This window comes from Lagopus leucura, unplaced genomic scaffold (genome assembly GCF_019238085.1).
Source record: "Lagopus leucura isolate 7727_CA_CO unplaced genomic scaffold, USGS_WTPT01 Super-Scaffold_100015, whole genome shotgun sequence".
In the NCBI taxonomy this organism is placed as follows: domain Eukaryota; kingdom Metazoa; phylum Chordata; class Aves; order Galliformes; family Phasianidae; genus Lagopus; species Lagopus leucura.
This window is the reverse complement of record NW_024962269.1, coordinates 14,920,088-14,943,125: the sequence shown is the minus strand read 5'-3', so window position 1 is coordinate 14,943,125 and position 23,038 is coordinate 14,920,088. Positions and strand designations below refer to the sequence as shown.

The 23,038-nt window shown below is 48.4% G+C and overlaps 2 protein-coding genes across 5 annotated transcripts; both read left to right on the top strand.

Annotated features, from left to right (window-relative positions):
- The first annotated feature begins 2,509 nt into the window (after positions 1–2,509).
- Positions 2,510–8,273, top strand: SNRPA1 (small nuclear ribonucleoprotein polypeptide A'). The gene is made up of 9 exons (XM_042875918.1): positions 2,510–2,655; positions 2,923–3,070; positions 4,639–4,717; positions 5,603–5,649; positions 5,743–5,845; positions 6,358–6,437; positions 7,343–7,418; positions 7,774–7,867; positions 8,145–8,273. The coding sequence occupies exons 1-9, from the start codon at positions 2,574–2,576 to the stop codon at positions 8,201–8,203; spliced, it is 768 nt and encodes a 255-aa protein (XP_042731852.1). The 5' UTR covers positions 2,510–2,573; the 3' UTR covers positions 8,204–8,273.
- A 192-nt stretch (positions 8,274–8,465) lies between these two features.
- SELENOS (selenoprotein S) lies at positions 8,466–16,355 on the top strand. 4 transcript variants are annotated; one of them, XM_042876104.1, is made up of 7 exons: positions 8,466–8,571; positions 8,753–8,887; positions 10,975–11,081; positions 11,964–12,053; positions 12,150–12,228; positions 15,420–15,544; positions 15,632–16,355. In XM_042876104.1, exons 1-7 carry the CDS (start codon positions 8,484–8,486, stop codon positions 15,866–15,868), a joined length of 861 nt encoding a protein of 286 aa, XP_042732038.1. In that variant the 5' UTR covers positions 8,466–8,483; the 3' UTR covers positions 15,869–16,355. The 4 variants fall into 4 exon arrangements, with proteins under 4 accessions (XP_042732038.1, XP_042732042.1, XP_042732040.1 ...); XM_042876108.1 differs by lacking the exons at positions 15,420–15,544; positions 15,632–16,355 and adding exons at positions 12,638–12,695; positions 14,396–14,482; XM_042876106.1 differs by lacking the exons at positions 15,420–15,544; positions 15,632–16,355 and adding an exon at positions 14,396–15,283.
- Positions 16,356–23,038: the final 6,683 nt, after the last annotated feature.

The window sequence follows — 23,038 nt, the reverse complement described above, 5'->3', positions numbered from 1 at the left end:
GTGTTTGTTTTGCAGCGATTAACTGTGGGCCAAGTGCCCAGGGTAGTGCCTGGGTATCTGGTACTGAGCTTTCTAAGTATGGAAAAGGAGAAAACAGCCCTCCCATGTGGGGCTTATAGAATATCCCAAGTTGGAAGGCATCCACAAGGATCACAGAATCTGAGAGAAGATGCTTCCTCAGAGCTATGCTGCTGTGGGCTCGTGCCTCTCTCAGCTCTTCACATTTATCAGAGCATAGACGGGAGTGAGCCAGATGATTTATCACACACTGATTCCTTTTGCTGCTCTGGGATCCCCCTTTTGGTCTCAGGCCAAACCAGAGGTCAGGAGTGGGGTGAAATGCTTCTGGCTTCTGCCACTTTGGTCATAAAATAACAAACTTCCATTTCTGTTGCTGTGTCCCAGTCCCAACCAGAAGCACCATGTCAGCTCTGACTTCCAGTTCCCTGGCTCAGCTCTGCCTGCAGTACTGCTCCATGGTATATTTAGATGCACTGAAATGCTGAAAAAGAAAACAGGAAAGAGAACAATGTTTACCCCTACGTCCTTGGCACAACTTAAAATGTGAAAATACAGCCTGGGTGAGGCAATGCAATTGAAGATGACCAATCCCCAGCAGTCTCAGCTTTCTGCTGCCCTTCAGCCTGCAGGGAAAGAGAAACAAATTCTACAAGTTGAGTTCATGCAACAACATCAGCTCCCAGTGTTTCCCAGGGCTGCGACTCCCTCAGAATTCATTCCTGGAAAGTAATAACATTCAGATTATTTATCTAGGCTATTGCAATGCTCGCTCAGAGCTATTAAAGTCTCTCTGCCACTGGTATGTGCAGAGGATCAAAGTGTCTGTCTCTTCCAGATAAACGAATACTTGGGCAATTTATTAAAGCCCGTTTCTCTGTTGTCTCTTGGTGCCAATGACTGAACTACAATAGCTGTTTTCTGGAAAATCTTCTTAGGGCAGCCTGCAGCCCTGCTTGCTTTTGGGCTGTGAGGCTGCATCCACAGCCATCTGCTGCCTGGTAGCTGACAAGTGGGGAGCATGCATCTTACAAACCATTGCTTTGACATTCCAGTACAAAGGAGGAGCTTTCAAGAGCTCGTGTACAGCATCTGAAACCAGGAACGTCTGCTCGCAGTTACAACTCCGTTACAGCCTTAGAGCTGAGGCATACAGCTGTATTGTGAAAGGAGAAAGGTCTGCATTTTATTTGCTTTCCAGGAGGCTGAAGCATCCCCTTTCAGTGCCTGACATGACTGAAGGCAATGTTTGTCTTCAGCATCCCTGGATTCCTGAGTCAAACTGCGCTGCTAATTCTTCACTTCTCCTTATGCTATTTGTTTCTCTCTCCTCTCTCCTAACTTCTTTTAAGGAGATGCAGATGTTATGACAACCTGACTATGCGCTCTCCCGTGTCACCTGTGGTGTCAGGTAGTGGCGAGGGTGTTTTTGATGCAGAGCATAGGAGCTGACCCCAGCCAGAACAGATCCTGTGGATCAAGCAGGGCGATGCTTTAGGTGCTCCCAGAGTAAGTATGAGCCACCACTATGTACTGCCAAACACAGCTGCAGTGTTACAACTATTGCCATGTCCTCTGGGCTTGCCGAAACGTCACAGCTCACGAAGAACCCTCCCCAATAGATAGCGGGCAGTGCAGAAATCGTTCCTTCTCATCTCATGGAGGGAGCCTGCAGTGCTGGAGGAGCCTTCTGGAGTCACACAGGTGGTGGCTCGGTGACATTCAGCAGGACGTGGGGACCCGGGGCTTCCTTTCCCATGTCCCCTTCAGTTCATGTCAGCTGTGCTCATGTGTTCACACAGCCCAAATTAAGGAGCGTCAGTGTGCCAGCTGTAGGCCCGGTGATTTGGTTCCTGCTGAAGTGAAGCTGCAGGCGGAGCCATCCCAGCTCCCCAGCAGCTACGGCCAGCTGTGCTCAGCTTAGCAAATCCGTACGGTAGTGAGAGGGCAGCCTGGGACAGAGAGGGGACAGAGGTGGCCCGAAATGCTTCCAGCTGTGCTGGCCACAGGCAGAGGTGTTCATAGGACATCAGTTCCCTCTGCTGACAAGCTGCCGAAGTGCTTCAGCTGTGATCACAGCAGAGTTAGATGAGCACAAGGAAAACGTGGCTTTTATTTATAGTAAGGCTGGTGATGCACTGGCACAGGTTGCCCCGGGAGGCGGTGGATGCTCCTCCCTGCAGCACCCTGCGAAGTCCCTTCCCACCCAACCACGCTGTGATCCTGTGATTCCGTGATCTGGGCGCTTCCCTTCCAGTCCGGGACGTTCAGGAAATCCACCTCCACGCAACTCCTCCCCGACCGCCATTTTGCGGAGGAGGAGCTGAAGGGAGCAGAGCACGGCCCATTCCCTCTCGGCGCTCGGCTGCGCGGCCTGGCGGGGCTCGGCAGAGATCGGCCCCGCTCGCTTGCTCTCGGCTGCTCGGCGCTCGGTTGTGTTCGGCTGCGCTCGGTTGTGTTCGGCTGCGCTCGGTTGTGTTCGGCTGCGCTCGGCTGCTCGGCGCTCGGCTGGCAAGGCGGTCCGGCGTGTTGGCGGTTCGGCGCGGCCTGGCGGGATGGTGAAGCTGACGGCGGAGCTGATCGAGCAGGCGGCTCAATACACCAACGCCGTCCGAGACCGCGAGCTCGACCTGCGGGGTGCGACGGATCTGCCGGGCGGAGCCGTGCCTGGGTTGGGGGGGGGGGGGGGGCGCGGGCCCGTGTGGGAGCGGCGTGCGCGGGAAGGGCCGCGCTGGGCGGCGCGGGGCCTGCAGGGGAACGGGCCGGGCTGCGGAGCGGCTGTGCGGCTGTTGCGGCTCTTCCCGCTCTTCCCGCTCAGATCTGCCCCCGAGGCGGCACTGCGCCTCCTTTCTTTCCTTGACCTGTGGGTGCTGATTCCCTCCTTGCTTTTCTCTCCCCCCGCAGGATATAAAATCCCCGTCATTGAGAACTTAGGGGCCACGTTGGATCAGTTTGATGCGATTGATTTCTCGGATAATGAGATCCGGAAACTGGATGGGTTCCCTCTGTTGAGAAGGCTGAAAACTCTTCTGATGAATAACAACAGGATTTGGTACGTGCTTGTGTTGTGATCTGACGGGACCTGGGACAGGCGAGAATGCTTTTGGGAAGAGAAGTGTGCCTGCGTCTTTCAGTACTGGACAGGAGTAGAAACGTTTGCTTTATGGGGAAGAAATAACGCTCAGTACTTGCTTCAGCCCTCAATTAGCCAGCTTTGTTCATTGCAAAGTTCTGCCCCAGGTCTGTGTTCCCTTTTCAGAAAGACAATGAGATGCAGGGTCTGGAATTTGTTTTGAGTCTTTGAAGTTCGTTCACTACTCCCATAGTAGAATCATAGAATCATGAGGTTGGAACGATCTACAAAATAATCCAGTCCAACCGCCCTCCCACTACCACTGCTACCACAGGCACTAAGCTAGATCTTGCAGCTCCTCATCCAGACGCCTCTTGAACACTGCCAGGGACGGCGACTCCACCACCTCCCTGTGCAGCCATTCCAGTGCCTGACCACTCTGAGAGAAAAAGTTCTTCCTTATGTCCAACCCAAACCTCCTCCGGTTCAACTTGCGGCCATTTCCTCAGGTCCTGTTTGTTGCCTGGGAGAAGAGGCCAAACCCCTCCTCACCACAGCCTCCCTTCAGGAAGTTGTAGAATGCAGTGAGGTCTCCCCTGAGCCTCCTCTTCTCCACACTGAACAATCCCAGCTCCCTCAGCAGCTCCTCATAAGACCTATGCTCCAGACCCCTCACCAGTTTTGTTGCCCTTCTCTGGACACGTTCCAGGGCCTCAATGCCTTTTTTGTAGTAAGGGGCCCAAAACTGAGTGCAGTACTCGAGGTGCAGCCTCACCAGTGCTGAGTACAGGGGGATGATCACCTCCCTGCTCCTGCTGCCCACACTATTTCTAATGCAGGCCAGGGTGGCACTGGCCCTCTTGGCCACCTGGGCACACTGTCGGCTCACATTCAGAGACACACAGACAAGGATACCTGCAACTGAATGAACTGGGCTGCTGTGCTGCACCTCATGCCCTTACAGTGGCTGCTGGTGTTTTATGCTAGCTTTGTTAGAAAGCTATGCTAACCCAAACTTCTGCTGGTGCCATACTTGGTTGTGTTTAAGTGAGGTGCTCTGTATTGGCACAGCTGCCCAGGGAGGTGCTGGAGTCACTGACCCTGGAGGTTTTCCAGAGCCATGGAGATGTGGCACAGAGGGATGTGGTTTAGTGGGAATGGTGGGGGTGGGCTGGGGTTGGGCTGAACGAATCACGTCATAGAATCATAGAATGGCCTGGGTTGCAAAGGACCACAATGATCATGTAGTTCCAACCCCCTGCTACATGCAGGGTCGCCAGCCACCAGCCCAGGCTGCCCAGAGCCACATCCAGCCTGGCCTTGAATGCCTCCAGGGATGGAGAATCCACAACCTCCTTGGGCAACCTGTGCCAGTGCTTCACCACCCCCTGGGTGACAAACTTCCTCCTAACATCTAACCTAATACGAATGATCTCAGAGGTCTTTCCAGCCTTAATGATTCTGTGATTTTTGTATTTCTCTGTATATGTTCATCATTGTTAATTTCCAGCCAAAGGTGAAATCTTTGTGTTTTTGTTCTTCTGTAGTCGGATTGGGGAAGGACTTGAACAAGCTCTGCCCAGTCTCACAGAGCTCATTCTTACCAACAACAACATATCTGAACTGGTAAGTTATTGATGCAGAAAACATCTTAATGGCTCTAAACTGTGCGTTTTTGTCACCTTTCTGATTAGTTTTTTCTTCAGAATGATGTGAATTTGGTAGTCGTGGTGGTGCATGTATCCTAATGAACATCATTTGCAGCATGCAGTGGAGCAGCAAAGTCTTGGTGGGCTTCCTGCTAAACTAACTGTAGTAATTCTGCTTGGTCTCTAAAATGCAAACGAGAGTCCACTAAGGAGCACTCAGGGAAGTGACCTCAATACCTTGAAATGAAATATTTTAGGTCTAATTTTGGACTGAATAAACAGCCCCTGGTTTTGTTGTTGTTTTTTTTTTTTTTTTTTAAGATATGAAAATTCACTTTGAACTTTTTTTGTCTCTTACTCAAAAGTAGAAAACCTAAGAGCACAATTTCTCATGTTCTTCCTTTGAATTAATGAATTCATAAGCAAGGTGCCTTAGTGCAACTTTATTGGTTTTGTTGCTGTCTTACGTGTAGAAATTAGACAGATTTGAATCCATTTATGCAGATTTAATAGCCAGCAGCTCTGCTTGAAGCTTACAATTCTTAGTTATGTGTTAGGACTGAAACTTGCTTTGTTACTGTCTTGGTTTTTTTCCTTTTTCTGGGATGTGTGTTTTCCATAGAGGAAACCAAAACTCTTCAGTTTTAAATTGCATACAGTGCCATTGAATGGAACACTGTTGACTCACTGCAGTCATTTGCCACAATGGTGCAAATGCTGCCGTTTCCAAACAAGTGAGCTTGAAAGGAGTGGGGGATTTTAGGTCCTCTTTCAGAGCCAGGAGCTCAGGAGCTTCGTTCTGAAATATTTGATGGCTGTGAAATGGATTTGAGATTCTTACTCTGTTCTTCCCGTTACGTAGGGTGAACTGGATCCACTGTCAAGTATTAAATCGTTGACTTACCTGAGGTATGTCATCTTGAAAAGAAAAGCCATTGTTTGTAATTTATTGTAATACATTTCAAACTAAGTGACTCTTTATGACCTTTATTTGCCTTGTAGCATTTTAAGGAATCCAGTAACAAATAAGAAGCATTACAGATTATATGTTATCTACAAAGTTCCCCAAGTCAGAGTGCTGGATTTTCAGAAAGTGAAACTCAAAGTAAGTCTGTCACCTTCTGATTGAACACCAGATGGAGACCTTTTCTCCTGTTAACTCTTGGGACTGTAGTGAAAACAAGGAGCTTTTTGCCCCAGTTGTAAACTGTATGAAACTGTGTCCTGCGAGGCTCTGAAAGCCATGCTTCTCTTTGATGGTTTCACACTGTTAAGGATACAGTCTGCTTCATTAGTTTTAATGTGTTTTGCTGCTGCTGTTTGTTTAGTCTGACTTTTCTGGCTGCTAACAGTGGTGGTAAGACAAACCTAGAGAAAGGAATGAGAGATGACAGCAGAGCCTTCTGCTTTCCCTGTAGAAGCGTGGGGTTGTTGCAGGAGCACTGACATGATGCACCTCGAGTGCAGTGTTGCAGTGTGTTGGTGCTTGTTTTTATGCCTGCTCTCCTCGTGCCGTTGTTCACTGAAGATGAGCCAGAGCATCTTTCTTTGCAAAGACAGCAGCTTTGCACAATGCTACGTTCTCAAATTAACTTTGTGTGTGTGGTATCGCTGTAGGAGCGACAGGAGGCAGAGAAAATGTTCAAGGGCAAACGGGGTGCACAGCTTGCAAAGGATATTGCCAGGAGATCCAAAACGTAAGATAAAACAAACACTTCCACTGGCATTCTCCTTCAGAAACACCACTTTGTGTGCAGCATTACGACTGCCCTGAGACATCCCTAGTTTTTGGATGGTGGTGAACACATCTCAGAAATCTGTTTGGTCAGGGTGGGTTGCTGTATATCAGAATGCAGGAAACTTCTTGGTTTTTTGCTCTTTGTTGCTTTACTGCAGAGAGGTGGCTGTTGTTTGCTCAGTTTTGATTGGGAACTGAAAAATCTGGTTTGCCAGTGACTGTGAGCATTCGAAACTGTTAACAGATGGGCTCTCACGATGGTCTGTGAGTGGAAATGATTGAGGTCTGTGATAGCATTAGAGCAAGTAAATCACTGAACTAAATACCCAATAAACACACCAAATGTCCACGTGCAGCTGCAGGAGAGGCTGCAGGTCTCTGAACTGGGTCACTATTTCGGGAAGTTCTTTCCAGCTGTGTGCTCTGTGACTTCCATTTTCAGAGACAGATGTGTTCTCCTAACATAGGCTTATGTATGGGCTGTCACAGTATCCCATTAGACATGTCAGAAGAGGAAATCCAACTTCATTTACTCTGTCTTTATCCACTCTGCTTTCTGTAATGGTAACAGACCTCCCGTGTGTTCAACAACATCCAAATCCAACGTCTTTTGTCAGCTGCTTGCTTACAAAGTGACAGTCTGCCTCTTGTTGTGAGCAGATGAAAAGATGGGAGGGGGGATGGGACAGCGAGGACAAGTGGTTGGTGTTTCTGAAGGAGGCAATTCATCACTGTATCAGTTTGTTAACAAAGATAAGATACTACACTTGATTGAATGAAATGCTTCCAAACCTGCTTTGGAAGTAAGAGAAGCACGCACTCCTCCCAGGGAGTAACGGCACCTCTTTGCTTTTCCCTCTGAAGCTTCAATCCAGGCGCTGGTCTGCCCACAGACAAAAAGAAAGCCGGGCCCTCGCCGGGTGATGTTGAGGCAATTAAGGTGAGTGTGCCCAACAGCACTCAGACAAAAGCAGAGGAAAACAATCGGGAATCCCAACTGAAGAAATGTTTTCTTCTTCCTGGCAACGGCTGACTGTTCAGATGAGTAGAACAGAAGGTTCTGTTTGTTCTAGGTGCTTTTTCTGTAGCTTCTACCGTGTCATATGGAAAACGTAACTAAAACTTCGTTTTGAGCCTGGAGCTTGCCCAGGACAGCTCAGCTTGTGTAACTGGGGGGAACAAGACTGTGCTTGGCTTAACTTACCTGCAAAACAAAACCAACTTGCTGTGTTTATTCTCTGTGGGCTGATGTGCTGCACGTGAAGATTCACTGTGCTCCTCTGTCTGTTTTTCAGACTGCCATAGCAAATGCCTCAACATTGGCTGAAGTGGAGAGGCTGAAAGGCTTGCTGCAGGCCGGCCAGATCCCCGGCAGAGAACGAAAACCAGGTGACGGTGCTGCTTTTCTTTCCTAAACAGAACCCCCCTCTTTCGATTCCTTTCTGTGATCTCAGCAAGGAGGTTACGCTGGGAGGGCGTTGAAAAACCTCACAGATGTGAGATGGCTGTGATTTGCTGGTTGGGATGGCACAGGACCACCTCCCTCGGTCCGTGCACTCAGCGCGCGAGCTGCCCGGCCGGCAGAGCGTTCACGGCCAGACCCACATCTGGCGTGCAGCACCAGACTCACAGCGTGCACTCATCGCGTTGCGTTCCGCTCTTACAGGCTCGGCCGAGGACGCCGAGGAGGAGATGGAGGAAGATCCCGTCCCCACCGGCTCGTAGCTCCCGCCGACGCCGAGCTGCCCACGTGGCGTTGTGCCGCGCCGCGCTCAATAAAGCGCCGTGCCCGCTCTGCCTGTGCCCCGCCTACTTCCTGCATCCGGGGGGAGGGGCTAGCTCCGCGATTGGTCCCTTCGCCTTTCCCTTCTTCTTATTGGTGTATGCGGCCGTGACGTCAGCCCTTTCGTTTGCCGATTGGCTCTTTGTCCGCGAGGCGGCAGAGGACGGGGAGGGCGGTGATTGGCGGAGGGGCGGCTCCCGGACGTGAGGCGGCAGCGGGGCCATGGAGCTCGGGGACCGCGGCGGAGCCGGGCCGGGCCCGGGGAAACCGGCTGTGGAACGGGAAGGGCTCGAGCTGCTGCAGCACACGGGTGGGGCCGGGGTGGAGACGGGGAGCGGTGGGGTGAGGGGAGTGGGTGAGGAGAACCGGGCGTGAGGCGGGGAGAGCTGGGCCTCGGGGGTGGCGGTGTGAGGAGCCGCGGTTGGAGCCGCGTTGTCCGGCCTGCCTCAGGCGGCGGTGGTCCGTGCTGAGGGGCCGCGTTCTCCTCACAGTGGGCGCCCTGCTGTCGAGCTATGGCTGGTACGTCCTCCTGGCCTGCGTCGCCATCTATCTCATCGTGCAGAAGATTTCCTCGCGGTGGGGGATGAGGCCCAGCAGCCAGCGAGGAGCAGCTGGAGCAGACATAGGTTTGTACGGCGCTGAGGGCTGTGTGCTCATCCTGGCTGTCGGCTTCCGGGTGCCTGCGGGGGGCTGCTCAGCTGTCTGACAGCAGTTCGGTTCCACGCGTGCAGAATGCTGCTTCATGGCAGCGAGAAGGTATTCTGCAGAGGGGGATCTTAACGCTGGGCTGTGTCCACAGAAAGGCAACGAAGCTGTGAAGGAGCGCAGTCTTGAGAGCAGCTCAGGGAACGGGGATGTCTGGAGTAAAGGAGGCTCAGGAATCCTTATTGCTTTCTGCTGATCCCTGAGAGGAGGGTGTGGTTTTGGGGGGGCGGGGGTTCAGCCTCTTCTCCCAGGTAACAGCAATGGGATGGGAGGTGAAGGCCTGACATTGGACCAAAGGTTGGATGTCAGGAAAAAAAGAGCAGTGGTGCGTTGGCACGGGCTGCCCAGGGAGGTGGTGAAGTCACTGTGCAGAGACGTTCAGGAGCTGTGGAGATGTGGGGCTGAGGGACGGGGTCACTTGGTGAACTTTGGGGTCTTTCCCAACCTTAATGAGCCTATGATTGTAAGGTCTGCAAAACTGTTCAGATCTTTTTGAATAGCAACAATAAGGAAATGTTAAACCAGGAGAAATGCCTCTAAAAGTCTGTAATGTGATGGGATTGGGGCACGAAGTAATGAGATTGGGAGAAAAGGAGCAGGGCAGTGCAAGGGAATAACTGCTCTGACAGTGCAGGATTTTAGAGAGCCACATGCTTCAAAGGAGCTGTGGTCAAGTATAAAAAGAGAATTCTCAAAGAAAAGCAATAGCTAAAGGCTTGAAAAAAGCCAAACTTTTGGTTAATATTCATTGTCTCTATGAATTATTCCTTCACAATTCCTACTCCATTAGGATTGTGTACCTTTGGGGTGTAGCTGCCTCTTGCTTGTGTTGCCCTTTAAGTGTGGCAAAGGTTGAAAATCTCACAGGGTTATGGTCTTGCCTTTCTTGAAGACTTGTTGCTGTAAATCATGGTCTTTCCTTATGGATCTGCTGAAAGAATAAGTGATTGGCACTAATCCCTCTGGCACGCTGGCCTCAGAAAATGTTATTTACATGCCTTTATTCTGCTGATGGTCTTTTGTGTCATAATTGAATCTTGGTTCAATTGCCAGATCTGCCTATAAAACAAAATTCCTGAAACCACTTAAATTTCTTTTTCACATTTGTTGGGTGGTAACAAACACTTAAGGAGTCAAACAAATGTTGGAGATACTTCAGTAACTGGGAAAAAAAGAAAAGGGTGATATTTACCCTTGGTTTGGGTAGCATTTTTCTTTTAACTTCCTTATAGAATCACAGAATGGCCTGGGTTGCAAAGGACCACAATGATCATGTAGTTCCAACCCCCTGCTGTGTGCAGGTCGCCAACCAGCAGCCCAGGCTGCCCAGAGCCACATCCAGCCTGGCCTTGAATGCCTGCAGGGATGGGGCATCCACAGCCTCCTTGGGCAACCTGTTCAGTGCCTCACCACCTCTGGGTGAGAAGGCCAATGGTGAAGGGGGGCAGTTTCTTAATGTAGATTTCCCAAGGCTGCCAGTTTTCTGTTGAGATATGTTTGACAGCTGTGAGTAATATCCCTGCTGATAGAGCATGTTAAATCTGCCTCTGCTTTGCTGCTGTAACCCAAGCAGCAGCAGCAATTCCAAGGAGGAGGAGGAGTGGATGTGGGCTGATTGCCTTCTGCTTCTGCATCAAACAAGTTCTGTGGATAAAAATGGGGTTCCTGTGAAGCATGGATGATATTTCTGAAGTTGTATTGAGCAAATGCTTCAGAAATAGAAGCAAATATCCTAGATGCTCGGATGTTAATTTTGTATGGGTTTGTTCCATCAGTGTCCATGTTCGTTAAAAGCTCGTTAAAGCAATTGCTCTAAAAATATTCAAATATGAAATTTAAATCAGCATATGAGTTACTGTAAAAAATCAGCTGCAAACTGAGCTTGAGCTGTGATTTTCTGTGGAGCTGCTGCAGTGAGAGATGTGTGCCTTTCCTTATTGTGGTTCTTTCAGGATACCGTTTAGAGTCCATTTTAAACTGCGTTGCAAACTCTCTGACTGTTCCCTAGAGCCTGACATGGTGGTAAGAAGACAAGAAGCTTTGTTGGCATCTCGTCTGAGGATGCAAGAGGAGCTGAATGCACAAGCAGAAAGATACAAAGAAAAACAAAGACAGGTAACTGGAGAGCTGTTCTTTCTTTAACTCCCTAACTTGTCATCAGGTGCTTTGCTGCTGCTGTAGAAAGCTGCATACCATGCTGGATACCAGAATAGGATCCCTCTGCTGGGATGGGGGAGGTGGGATTCTTCTCCCTCCTTCATCCGATCTGCTTTTCATATGGTTGATGCACTTTGTGATAACAGGCATTAGGTATCATGATGGCCGTTCAGTGTACTTGTATGATGTGTTGGCCTGAGGTCCTCCTGCTCTTAGTTAATTAGAGTGATTGATATGGTTAGTGTTTTGCTCATTCTTGGTGTGATCAATGCTTCTCTGCAAGAATGTATTGGGCTGGAACACTTTGGGCCTTGCCATCTTGGAGTTGTAAATCAATGTAGAAGAGTGGATGTGATCAGCAAAACAGTAATATTGCTCATTAATCCTGGTTCTTTCATCTTTGCTTCTGAAATCAGCTACATCCAGATGTCAGCTTATAACTGACACTTCCAGAAGCATAGCTGGTTATCTTGCTAATTTGAAAAGCACCTTTTGCTTTGTAGAGCCCTTCACTGTGCATCCAGTGACCATCAGATGCAATGCTTCATCCTTTCCATAGACGAATGATTTAAGCTGGCCACTCAGTTTTATTGTACTTTCAAGCATCACGGTGTCAGAATAAGCTGCAGTCCAAATCTGTGTGTACTGGGGAAAGAGGGGTTGCTGTTCTGTCCTTGGGAAAGCTTGAGCATTTAAAAAGTCAATGCTCCTGTAAGCTGAGATACTGCATCAGGTAAAGATGGATCCAGTGGCTTTCATGTACCCTGCTGTAGCTGTTTCTGTAGCAATGGCAATTCATGCTAAAATCTTAGTCTGATGTGTTGTCATTTTGTTTCTTAGCTTGAAGAACAGAAGCGAAGGCAGAAGATAGAAATGTGGGAAAGCATGCAAGAAGGAAAAAGTTATAAAGGAAACCTGAAACTGAGTCAGGTAACAACTGTGTTGTTAATCAGGTTACGTGCACGTAATTAGATCAGCTGAATTCACACTGACTGAGTTCTGAGCAATGTTTGCTTTGCTGAACAGCAAGAAGCAGAATCTGGTGCCTCCACCTCATCAGCAGTCCCGAAATCTAAACCAAACAAGAAGCCCTTGCGAGGAGGTGGTGAGTATGAAACCCTTGAGGTGTTCTGTCTTGAGGCAGAGCTGCGTGCAGCTCAGTGCACAGCTCGTGTTGCTGTGTACAAAGCCATTATATTATTACCCATCATTTTTCTCTTATTCAAGGAGGAAACAAAATGTGCCTTACGAGTGAGTTCTTTAGCTCTACCCACTGTGGTCTGTTTGAATTCTGGGCAGAGCAGCAGGAAGCTCCCTCGTGCTTTTCCCCAGGGAGAGACAGCATTTTGGCCATAACTCACTGAGATTGTTGTGACTAAAACTACAGGCTCTTGCAATACATCTGGGACTCCTCCTTCACTGTGTGAAAGCCATCTAATTCCATTTGGTCTGTCCTTTGGTCACCTGCAATAATAATGAAGTGTAAGAAGAAAATCTTACTTTGTGTTATGTAGATTCTGTCCACTGAAACCTTTCCCTAAGAAGAATGTGGCCTTGTTTATCAGTGTTGAGGTAACGACTGCTGGATGCACAAATCCTGCTGACCCATAGAATGGCTGCCAGCTCTGCAAACCACCATTACTGTCTTACCACCACACTTAATATCAACCACTGAAATTTGTCTTGATGGATTAATTACTTGTTGTCTGTAGCCTTAAATCCTCCACATAAGGATCACTGCTGTGAATCAGCTGTGCAGCTGTTGTCCTTTCTCTCCTCTTGGCCTAACAACTTCTGCTATACTTGCAATTGTTAATTTATCATAATTTAATAATGATTTTTCCACAGTGGATTGGGTTATACAGATAAACCTCAATCACAACAAGCTAAAAGGGAAATGCACTTAGGGTGCAGGAGTGAGTAAATTACATGATTGAATGTATTGAACCCTATGATTATTGATTAAAGAATATTGCATCTCAGTAGCAGTTCAGCACTGAGTTCTGCTTTGAGCATCCATACCAACAGCTGCTGGCAACGTTTGAAGGAACTGTCTGATGGATTGATTCATCCCATTATATGCAGTCGAGTGTCTGCTGCTGTCCAGTATCTTTTGTAGCTCCTGCACAGAACGTTGACCACTACAGGGATGAGAAATGCATGCTTTCTCTTAGCACATTTCCTTCCCGTGCTGGGAAACATGACTGGGGCTGCTGGGCTGAGGCATCCTTCCAGATGCTACCTGTCCTAGTTTCAGCTGAACAGAATCTTGGCTCAACTAACAGATTATAGAATTAGAGGTCTCTGATCTCCTCGTGAGTTAGCTACGGATGAAGCAAAAGAGCCATCTGTACTGTTCAGCTGCTGAATTGAGCTAGAAAGCAGAACTTTGCTAGTATGAGAAAAACGAGCTTCAAAGACCCTTGAAGTTTCAGACAGGTTGCTTTGAAACCTGCTCGTTAGCAAGGCTAGGAGCAGGCTTCCACTTTCCTTTGCCTTGTACTGAGTGAAGGTATTTGCCACGTTGAATCTTTCCAAGTACTTACTGATAACATGAAGTTGCCTGTAGCTGTGGCAGTAGGAGGTTCAGCTGAAGTGGCTGTTTGCCTCACTGCACACGTTTGCCTTTTCTAATTCATTTAAAAACACATCTTACAGTATTGGTAAGTTTTTTGACCTTTAGAATATTCCATGCAGGACTGGAATAAAAGATGATTTGAAGATGGTGACAGAGTTGGAACAGGCTGCCCAAGGAGGCTGTGGATGCCCCATCCCTGCAGGCATTCAAGGCCAGGCTGGATGAGGCTCTGTGCAGCCTGGTCTGCTGTTGGTGACCTGTACACAGCAGGGGGTTGAAATTGGATGATCACTGTGGTCCTTTTCAACCCAGGCCATCCTATGATTATTTGATGTCCTTAGCTATTCGGGCTCTTGGAGGACAGATAAACCCTTACTGTTCTGCTGCAACTGCAGAGCACCATTAAGGCTTTAATGCAGACTTAGAGGAATTAAGTGGCAATTAATTTCAATTTAATTTAATCCCCGTGGTCCAACTAGAACACAAACATTTTGCAATGGCTTTTACCATCAGCACTATAAAATGAACCTTCTCAAGTCTGGATAATTTCTCTGCTTTCCTTTTCCTCATGTTTTCCTTGAGTTGCTCTCTGTGCAATAAGGTGCAAATCATTGTGAAATTGAATTGTGGCGTTCCACGCGTGTTGGCAAACTCCTGTTGGCTGTGACTGTGGATTTCTCATCTGTCCTTCCAGGCTATAACCCCCTGTCTGGAGAAGGAGGTGGAACTTGTTCCTGGAGACCAGGCCGTAGGGGCCCCTCTGCAGGTGGATGAGGCTAACCTGCCTGGGGTCCCTTCAGCTTACCCACTGTCTGCTGCCTGCAGTTTGCTGTCACACTGCCTCCTTTGGGATTTGTTTGAGCACAGGTGTTAACACAGATTCACACCATTTCTGAATATTAACAGCAGCTACACGAGAAAAATACCTGATCCTCTAAGAGAGGGTGAAGGAAGAAATAATGTCAGTGTAATTAGTCACTTTGTTTTCTCTTTAGTGAGGAAGTAGCCTCCAGCCAGGACGATCATTTGTGGTTGTGAGAGCTGGGTTCCATGGCTGACCATCCAGAAGTCTGGCCTCAAACAAATCAATGACTAGACCTCAGTTTACCTGCTTAACAACGAGGGGCTTCGCCAACCTTACACGAGTGCAATGGGATTTACTGTGTTTGGCTGGAAGATACATGGGAGGGAGGAATATTATCACTGGCAGACAGGTTCAATTTTAGAAGGAGGGCCTTTGAGGAAACCTGGATGAACTGACAGATGGGTTGGGTTTGCACCAGAAGCTCCTTATTGTGGAAGAGTCTCTGTGACAAGCAGCTTTGTATGATGTTTTCCTTATAAATGGTGAACAAACCACTGAGGATTACTGATGCTAGGCAGCAGATGAGGGTTTCTTGCTATTCTTTTTTTTTTTTTTATTTTCCACTGCTTTGTAAAAACGATACAATTAATATTAAATATAATTGCAAACAAATCATGAATCTAGTATTTACAATCTTGTGGTTTTCTACAGCATCTTTTTACATGGAAGGCATATGTTCCTGTGCAATGAATGTGGATGAAGTGGAAAGCTGAAGTGTTTTGTTTATGTGTGAAGCAAAACATGTGAGATCAAATGAAATCGTTTTCATTTGGTTGTCTCCACAAACAGTGGCTGTTTTGTTGGCTTGTCTTTAAGTGATTCATTTGTTTTTTAACCGTTTTGTTTTCCTCAGGTGTTCTGTGTTCAAAATTATGCTTTCTAGAAGAATCACCTTCAGTTGAGACCAAATCAGATTTCCTCGAGCTCAGCAAGTGCAACTCCCCATTGCCTTCCCCACCTGCAGTGATTGTGACACGGGTAGGCTGGGTTAGTAGCTGTTAGGCACTTCATCCTAGCTGAATTTGAATGAAGAAAATAGACAACAAAGACTTTTGCTCTTAGCAGAGCCAAATTTCTTTCCGAATTGCTGCTAACAAATACAGTTTGAGGAGGAGAGTATTCACAAGCATGGTCAGCTTGGACACGGTCAGCACTTTGAAAGGGGAAAGAGCAGCCCGACCTGCCCTGAGCCCTGTGTGGTGCCTGGTTTCCTGGCAGCAGGACTGCACTCAGCCCTGGCCATGTGGTGGCAGGGTTTCACCTCGGCAGTGCAAAGAGCTGCTGCTCTGTTTTCCGTTCTGAAGGTGTCTCACAATGTGAATTGATGGCATGGCTGTCCTGAATGGCCCTGCTGGATTCTGATGTGTGTTCTTACCTTGCTCTCAGCTTGTCTAGCACAATCAGCTGTTGATTTTTTTCCCCCTGAAAAGAGCCTGTGACCACCAAACGTGTAACATGAGAGACTGTACGGGATCAATAGCAGAAGCACATGGGGTCTTCATCCTTCTGACATACCCAGCAACGCAGACAGAAAATAAAGTTGCAGTCGGTCATCGTAAGAATGCTTTTCTCCCCCCCAGTCCCCTTGTTACTCTTTCTGGCACAAATGCAAAAGATGACTAAAATCCAGGCTGTCCTTGGTGAAGAGTGAAATAGCTCCCATCTGTGTGTGCCTGACTGCTGGGTTTGTAGGTAGGCATTATGTTTGTATCAGTACCTTATTATATAGTTAAGGGCTGCTTGAGAACTTGCTTCTAAATGCTTATGCTTGCAAGGCCTTGTCAGTGTGTATGATGGCTAGCTTTGAATACACTGTGTGTAGGTACAGTTTCCTCACTGATCCATGGTTTTCTGTTGGCTGTAAATAACAGCAGCATATTGCTGTGAAGTTTTAAAGTTGCCAGCTAACAAAATGGAAGAAGGAAGAACCTTTTACTCCAGACCTACAGGTGGGTGTTGTAACACACAGAGAAGATGAAGTGAAATGGAAATCCTTGAGGTGTTCTATCTTGAGACAGAGCTGCATGAGTTTTTTCTTACTTTCCTTACTTCTGTACGTTTTGATGCTTGAATTTTCATTACTGTAACAGAGTGCAGTGTGAGAACTTCAGGTTTTCATCTACATTAAAACAAACAGAAAACAGAGGCAGGGGAAGATTTTTCAAGATCTTCATCAGTAAAAACAACTGGGTTGTCTTACTTGTGCCTATGGCAAACTCCTTCCCCTTGAGTTTGGGGAAACAAATAACAGGCTGGGAGCTGTCTTCAGAAAAACATTTAGGGCAGATTGCTGTCTTAGAGAGATAGAATTCTTTGTGTTGATAAAATGGTGAAGATGGGTTGATTTAGTTCAGTAAAAACATCTAAAGGAATAAATAAGCAGGTCTGAGCTGGGCATATGCTGATCTTTCACTGGCTCTTGCTTCTGGCCAGGACTGGGTTTATGGGTTTCTGCCCAACTCTAAGATATGGAGTCATATCCAGAGAGCACAGTGACTTACGTATTTCTTGAAACTTCATTTTTCTCTCTTCCTTCCCCCTCCCTCAACTTGCAAGTCCTTACATTTTTCATCATCAGATGCTTCAAAGCTACTGAACAGAGTGGGAGGAAGAACCTCAGTTTGTAAAACCTCTGCCTCATGAATTATGGAAACAGGCAGAAGGGTTTTTTTCCTCTGACTTCAAACAGCAGCTCTGCCTTGACCACAAACAAGTCTGGTTGCTTGTTGCCTTGTAGCTGTTGAGTGAAGCATGCAGAAAACATTCTATGATAGTGAACTCACTCGTAAATCTGTTTTCCTGCTTTGGTATGAACTCCCAAGAACTTGCCATTATGAAAGATATATTAAAAAGCCTTCAGGAGAATTCTTTTTTTTAATAGCAGTTTTGCAAGAAGCCTCTTAATCTACTGATGCTGATGTTCTGGAAGCATCTTCAACTGGAAGAAACTAGATAACAAGCTTAGAGCTGATACAGTGGAGTTAAAATGTGGTACTTAACAGCTGAACAGGAATCTGTCTTGAGCATTGAAGTATTGTAAGACAAGCAGCTAACTTTGGTGGGACAAAAACATCCTGAAAACGGTGTTTGCTTGAGAAATACAGATAGGCTGACTTCCATGGCCTTTCAGATGGGTTATATGCTGGAGAAACTTAAAGTTGCAGGTGAGGTCTAATCTGTGCATAGTTCTGTTAAATATTCACCAACAATTCTGAGTCCTGGAATTGAACAAAAAGAAATCACTTAAAATTTGTTTGGATTTACTGAGGCCTTTCAAAAATGTTATGACCTGAGGAAAAGCTGGAAGGAGCTTGTATTGCGTTGCATGCTTAATTGTTGGCAGCAACAAAAGGCGTTTCTGACAGGAGATGTTTTTGGTAGTGAGCAGCAGAAGGTGGACTTTAGGTGAGGGCAAACAGCAGATCTGTGAGCAGAGCTGCTGCCAGGCATCCCGCCGTGTTACCCAGACATCATGTGAGTGGAAATGATCGCTCTATTCCTTTCTGTGGAGAAGTGCAGTTCCAGCAGAGGCTGGATGCAGATGTGCTGCAATGAGTGCTAACAAATATTTCACTGATGTATAAAGATGTGTACTATTTTGTACTATTTTGACCCTAAGCTCTGTATCTCATGGGACCAGGCTGTTCTGCTGCTGCTCTGTGCCCTGAGCCTTGGACTGTGCTGGTTCTAATTCACGTGCTTGGATTGGGTTGGTTTGTCTTTGAACCATGCTAACACTTTAATTCCTGCCTTCTGCACTCAGTGAGGCCGTTCCCATCCCTGGCAATGGCATTTTATTCAGGACTGGCTGACAGCTGCTCATATCTCTGCATCAGATCCACCCTGTGAAAGATCTTTGATGTTGTCCAGGCTGCAAAGCCACACCGTTAGCCAAGAGTGGGGCACAGCGTGCTTCTGTCCACGCTATCACTGAACCCTAAAACAGTACAATTCCCAACTGTAGAAGAAATCAATCTAAGCTTGAGTTAGCTGAAAATGTGGGTTTATTTTTTTTTTTTTTCCCCTTTTTGGAATGGAAGCTTAGCTTTTGGAACAGCTCTGCAACCACAAAGGCAGAGCACACGGCTGCTGGCTGGGCGGCGTCCTGGCCCTGCTGCACTGCTGTGTAGCTGAAGTGTGAGCTTCCAGCCCAGCTGTTCCAGCGCTGGCACACGGCCTGCCTGTATTGCCAGCTCCAGAGCCAGCATCTTCCAAAGCTTCCATGAGTTTTTATAAAGCAATCAACGACTGCAATGGAATGGGTCTCCTCAGCTCAGTTTTGGGGCTGACCCACGTGCAAACACATGTTTTGTTGCAGATTTCTGTCGTGATGGGCTGGTGGATATGCAGGCTCTGCTCTGATTCATCTGACTTCTGATGGCTTTAGTTTTGAAACGCGTGCCTGCTATGAGGCATTTTCAGCACAGAGCAAAATTTGCAGTGATAAATGAATACTTTCATTCCTTCTTCTGTCACTACCACGGTTTACAAACCGAGATTCTTCCTGTGTGCTACGTAATGAACTGTGGTGCTGCAAGGGCAGCAGCGACCAAACGTGGGAGCTGCACTGCGGTGCTGGGCCGTGGGATGGCAATGTTGTCCTGGCTTGAAAGCAAGCAGCAGCTGGTGACATTTTTCCTGTCCCTTGAACGTGTGCCTTCCGAGTGATTCAGCTGGGAGAAGTGAGGATTGGTCCGTGTCAAGGGATGGGATGAAAAAGTGGGTGCTGGAACTGGGGCAGGAGTTTCTGCATCATACAGGAAAATGCAGTGCTGCTGGAAATACTGTGACAAAGACAAATGCTGCTGGTTGCCCAGCTAGATTTTTTCCATCGTGAGTCTGTTACCTTGAATGTATGAAGTATGCTCATTTTCCAGTGTCTGGGTAGATTTTACAGTATCGGTTTACAGTATCTGGAACATTAATAATTAAAGCTGCTGGAGTACTGGGAAACTAGTTTGTTTCTTAGGTATGATTTAAAATATGTTAAAAGATGCATAGGGTAGAAGGCACATCCTGTAAGCGGGCTCATGACTGTGGATGTGTTGGCAATCAAAACTGATGGGGAAAAGGATTATCACAGTGCAAGACAGTCTCTCTTTCCTATATAGGGTAATGTCCTCTACGTGGAAGAAGCTTCCTCCTGTTCTGCTCCTTTATTCCAAAGGGACAGCATCTATACTGCACGCGTACAGAACAGTTTGCTGCTTCAAGTGCATGGCTTTCTCTTCCTTTAAAAATAGGATTACTGTTTTGTTCATCTGATGTGGAGTCCAAGCTGCACGGGTCTGTCGAGGGGGCTCTCCCTGTTGGTGTGTGTGCTGATCTCAAAGGAGCAGTGGGATGGGAGCTCGGAGGTGTGCTGCATGCATGCGGTGTGCGTCCTCTTCAGACTTGGGAGAGCCCTCACAGTATTTCCTCAAGCAATCCCACAAAATCTGCATGCAGAATAGAAAGCACACTGCATAAAAATCGGCATGTTTGTGCTTGTGTGCACCTTTACGTTAGGAGAATGCCTCACCTTTTATTTTATGCTAGCAATAATGCATAGCGTCAAGTATTTGTGAAGACTACAGGAGCTGTGCTAAGAGGGGAAAGCAGTTAGATGTGGTGATGTGCTGTGGAGGGCTGCTTGGCTGCGTGCTGCCTGGCAGGACATGGCTGTGCTGAGAGCTGCGGTGCAGCTCATGCAGTGATGATTCTCCCTGCAGTTCCTTCGAAGCGAAGCAGTTCCTGACCCCCGGCAGTGCTGAAGCCCTGTGTGGGATGCTCGCAGGACGTCTCGCCCTGGCAGCACGCCCCAGACATACTTGGTTACGGCTTCTGTAAGCCTCAGACAACAGGGCAGCAATGTTCTTCCAGGTAGAGGCTGAAGCCTGCACGTGGGTGGCATTAATGTACCTGCCTGGAAGAAGGAGGGCAGCCAACCTCCTGCTGCAGTGTGAGGCTTGGGTTTGCCCACCACCCATACAGCTGCTGCTCAGCCTTTTGAGCTGGCAGTGTGATGCACACAACTGCATTGCTTGCAGACCTGTGACAGTAGGAAGGCTGAGTGTATGTGCTCTCATAGGGCGTAGGATGGCACTGGGAAGTGTGCTTTTCCTCTACCAAAAGTGGGAATGTGCCAAAAGAAATCCCAGGACAGTGAAAACAGCGTGGCAGAGCAGCACTCGCACCTCACACGTGAGCTGGGCTGGGTTAAACTCCGCTCTGTGGAGTGAACTGGTGTCCCACTGTAGTCCTGCTGGCTCACAGCAGGCTCCCAAAGGACTGTCCTACCTGCTCTGAAGGCAGTGTGGGGAGGATGCTGGCTGCCTCTCCTCGCTGCTCCTCGCTTCATCGTTTCCATGTGTGCTGAAGTTGCATGAAGTTTTCAGTTCTGATGACTAACTCCTTTTCTTCATGGGAAGAAGCCAGCTGACAGCTCCGCTGCCCCAACCCTCCTTTTTTATTGCCTTTTAACCACACTAGCTCTGCCTTTTCCTGCAATTCATAGGCCGCAGCATCTTTCCCTTGAATCAGGAGATTTTTCCTGCTGATCTGGAGCACGCTGAGAGTAATCCTGTTCGTGCTCACAAACTTGCCACATCTCCCTCTCTTGGAAAGAAGCAGAGGCCTTTTTATTTTAGCTTGAACATCTGTCATTTTCCCATGCTTTAGGACCTGACGATTGTGGGGGGGGAAGAAGTGGAGAGAGGGGAGAAGCAGAGTTGGGTGAGGCTCCTTTTAAGGAAGTTTTCCAAGAGGGAATAACAAATCTAGAGTGGCACAGGCTGATGGTAGCTCCAGGAGAAAGAGATCAGGTCAACAACAGTTGGAAATAGCAGCAAAGCATTGTAAATCCTGGGACATAGCAGGGAATTACACTTCATTTTTTTTCCCACTTTCCCTGCCTTCTGCCTTTTAGTTCTGCTTTTCTTCCTTTTCCCACAAACACATCACACAATACCACCGTGTTCCTCTTGTTGGTAACTAAAAGCAGACCTGCTTTTCTTTAATTTGCTTCCATTTCTTCTCCAGTTTCTATTTTATTTTTGCTTAATACAATCAACCATTATGACACATGGTATTTATTGCTGCTGAGCTCGTTGGTGCTGACCTTGCTATCAGGCTTGTGTTATCACAGTAGCAATAAAGCCACTCACAAGCATTCTTTTTCAAGATGTACCATCATGTGTCAGATAATTGGTTTGTAGCATTACCTGCTGTTTCCCAGAAATGTGGCACTTACTGTAGAAAGACCATAAAAACCCATCCTACGTGCCTGTTTGTGTCACAAAAGGCTGCTTTGGTGCTCCCTTTCACAATGCTCCTTGCTCAATAACAGGCTGCCATATGCTGAGACTTTCGTCTGAGCTTGTCGTGGATGACACTGCAATATAAATAACTTCTTTTATAAGATGCAAAGGGAAAGACTGGCAGTTGGAGATGCAAAGCTGCGTAGGAAGTGGAAGAAACCACAGTGATAAGTGGGTGGGCAGTGGGCTGGACTAGATATATTGCTTCTGTGAAGGCTGGAGGCTTTTTCCTTTAAAATGTCAAGGCTCGGGGGCTGCAGTGTTTGAAGCCGAAGCTCTCTGTAGATGAATTGCACGTGGAGAGTTAGCGTGGGCAAAGAGAAAGGAAACACTTCACCCTGTTGAGCGGTCATTATGGCCTCGGGATGGAAATAGCCTGACCTATTTCTGGGGGCTTTAATTAGCAAGGTGGGGACGATGGAGCTGCTCGTGCCTGCGTTTCCCCCTGGCAGCAGAGCAGGGTTGAATGCAGCAGCACTAAGCAAAGCTGGGGCTGGTGGGCCGTGTGCCAGCGGTGTGGGGAGAGCTGGTGTCCCTCTGTGCTAAACCGAGGACGGTGCAGAAGTGGGGGCTTCTGGCCGGGAGCCGCCTGTCTGCAGGGATGGATGCTCGTGCTGGGGCTGCCGCCCGTCCTGGCTACGGTTGACCCCCGAGAGGCTCCGGTCTGAGGCTCCCAGTCCCGGCTCCCGTGCTGGGCTCTGGGATCTCAGCGCCGGGTCCCGCCCTGAGGTTCGGGATTCAGCCCTGGCTCCGGCCCTGCGCTCAGCGTCCGTTCTCCCAGTCCCGGCTTCTGCCCTGGGCTCTCTCTCGCCCTGCTGTCTCAGTCCCGGTCCCCCCCGGGGTCCCTTCACCCTCCGTGGCAGTCCCCGCGCCCCCGCCCCGCCCCCGTCTCCGCACCCCGAGGTCCCGAGTTCGAGACTCCCCTCCGCACCCCGACTCCCACCCTGCCCGTCGCTGCGGGGCGGCGCCTCCCTCGGCCCCGCTCCGCTCCGCTCCAATCCGCGCCGCCTCCGTCCCCCTCCTCACCCCCGCCCCCACCGCCCCTCTCCGGGCGGGGCCAGCGGCGCCGGGCAGCGCGCGGCGCGGGGCCGCACACGGCGCCTGTGCCGAGGGGCTGGGCCGGGAGGCGGGCGCCCCCTTCCCTCCGCTTCCCGTCCCTTCCCCTTCCCCCCAT

Excerpts from the sequence above, each read along its gene's own strand:
- SNRPA1 (XM_042875918.1), top strand. The coding sequence starts at position 2,574 with ATGGTGAAGCTGACGGCGGAGCTGATCGAGCAGGCGGCTCAATACACC. Across the intron at positions 2,656-2,922 it reads CCGCGAGCTCGACCTGCGGG|GATATAAAATCCCCGTCATT; the intron begins GTGCGACGGATC and ends CTCCCCCCGCAG. Across the intron at positions 7,419-7,773 it reads GTGATGTTGAGGCAATTAAG|ACTGCCATAGCAAATGCCTC; the intron begins GTGAGTGTGCCC and ends TCTGTTTTTCAG.
- SELENOS (XM_042876104.1), top strand. The coding sequence starts at position 8,484 with ATGGAGCTCGGGGACCGCGGCGGAGCCGGGCCGGGCCCGGGGAAACCG. Across the intron at positions 12,054-12,149 it reads GAAACCTGAAACTGAGTCAG|CAAGAAGCAGAATCTGGTGC; the intron begins GTAACAACTGTG and ends TTTGCTGAACAG. Across the intron at positions 15,545-15,631 it reads CTGCAGTGATTGTGACACGG|AGCCAAATTTCTTTCCGAAT; the intron begins GTAGGCTGGGTT and ends TGCTCTTAGCAG.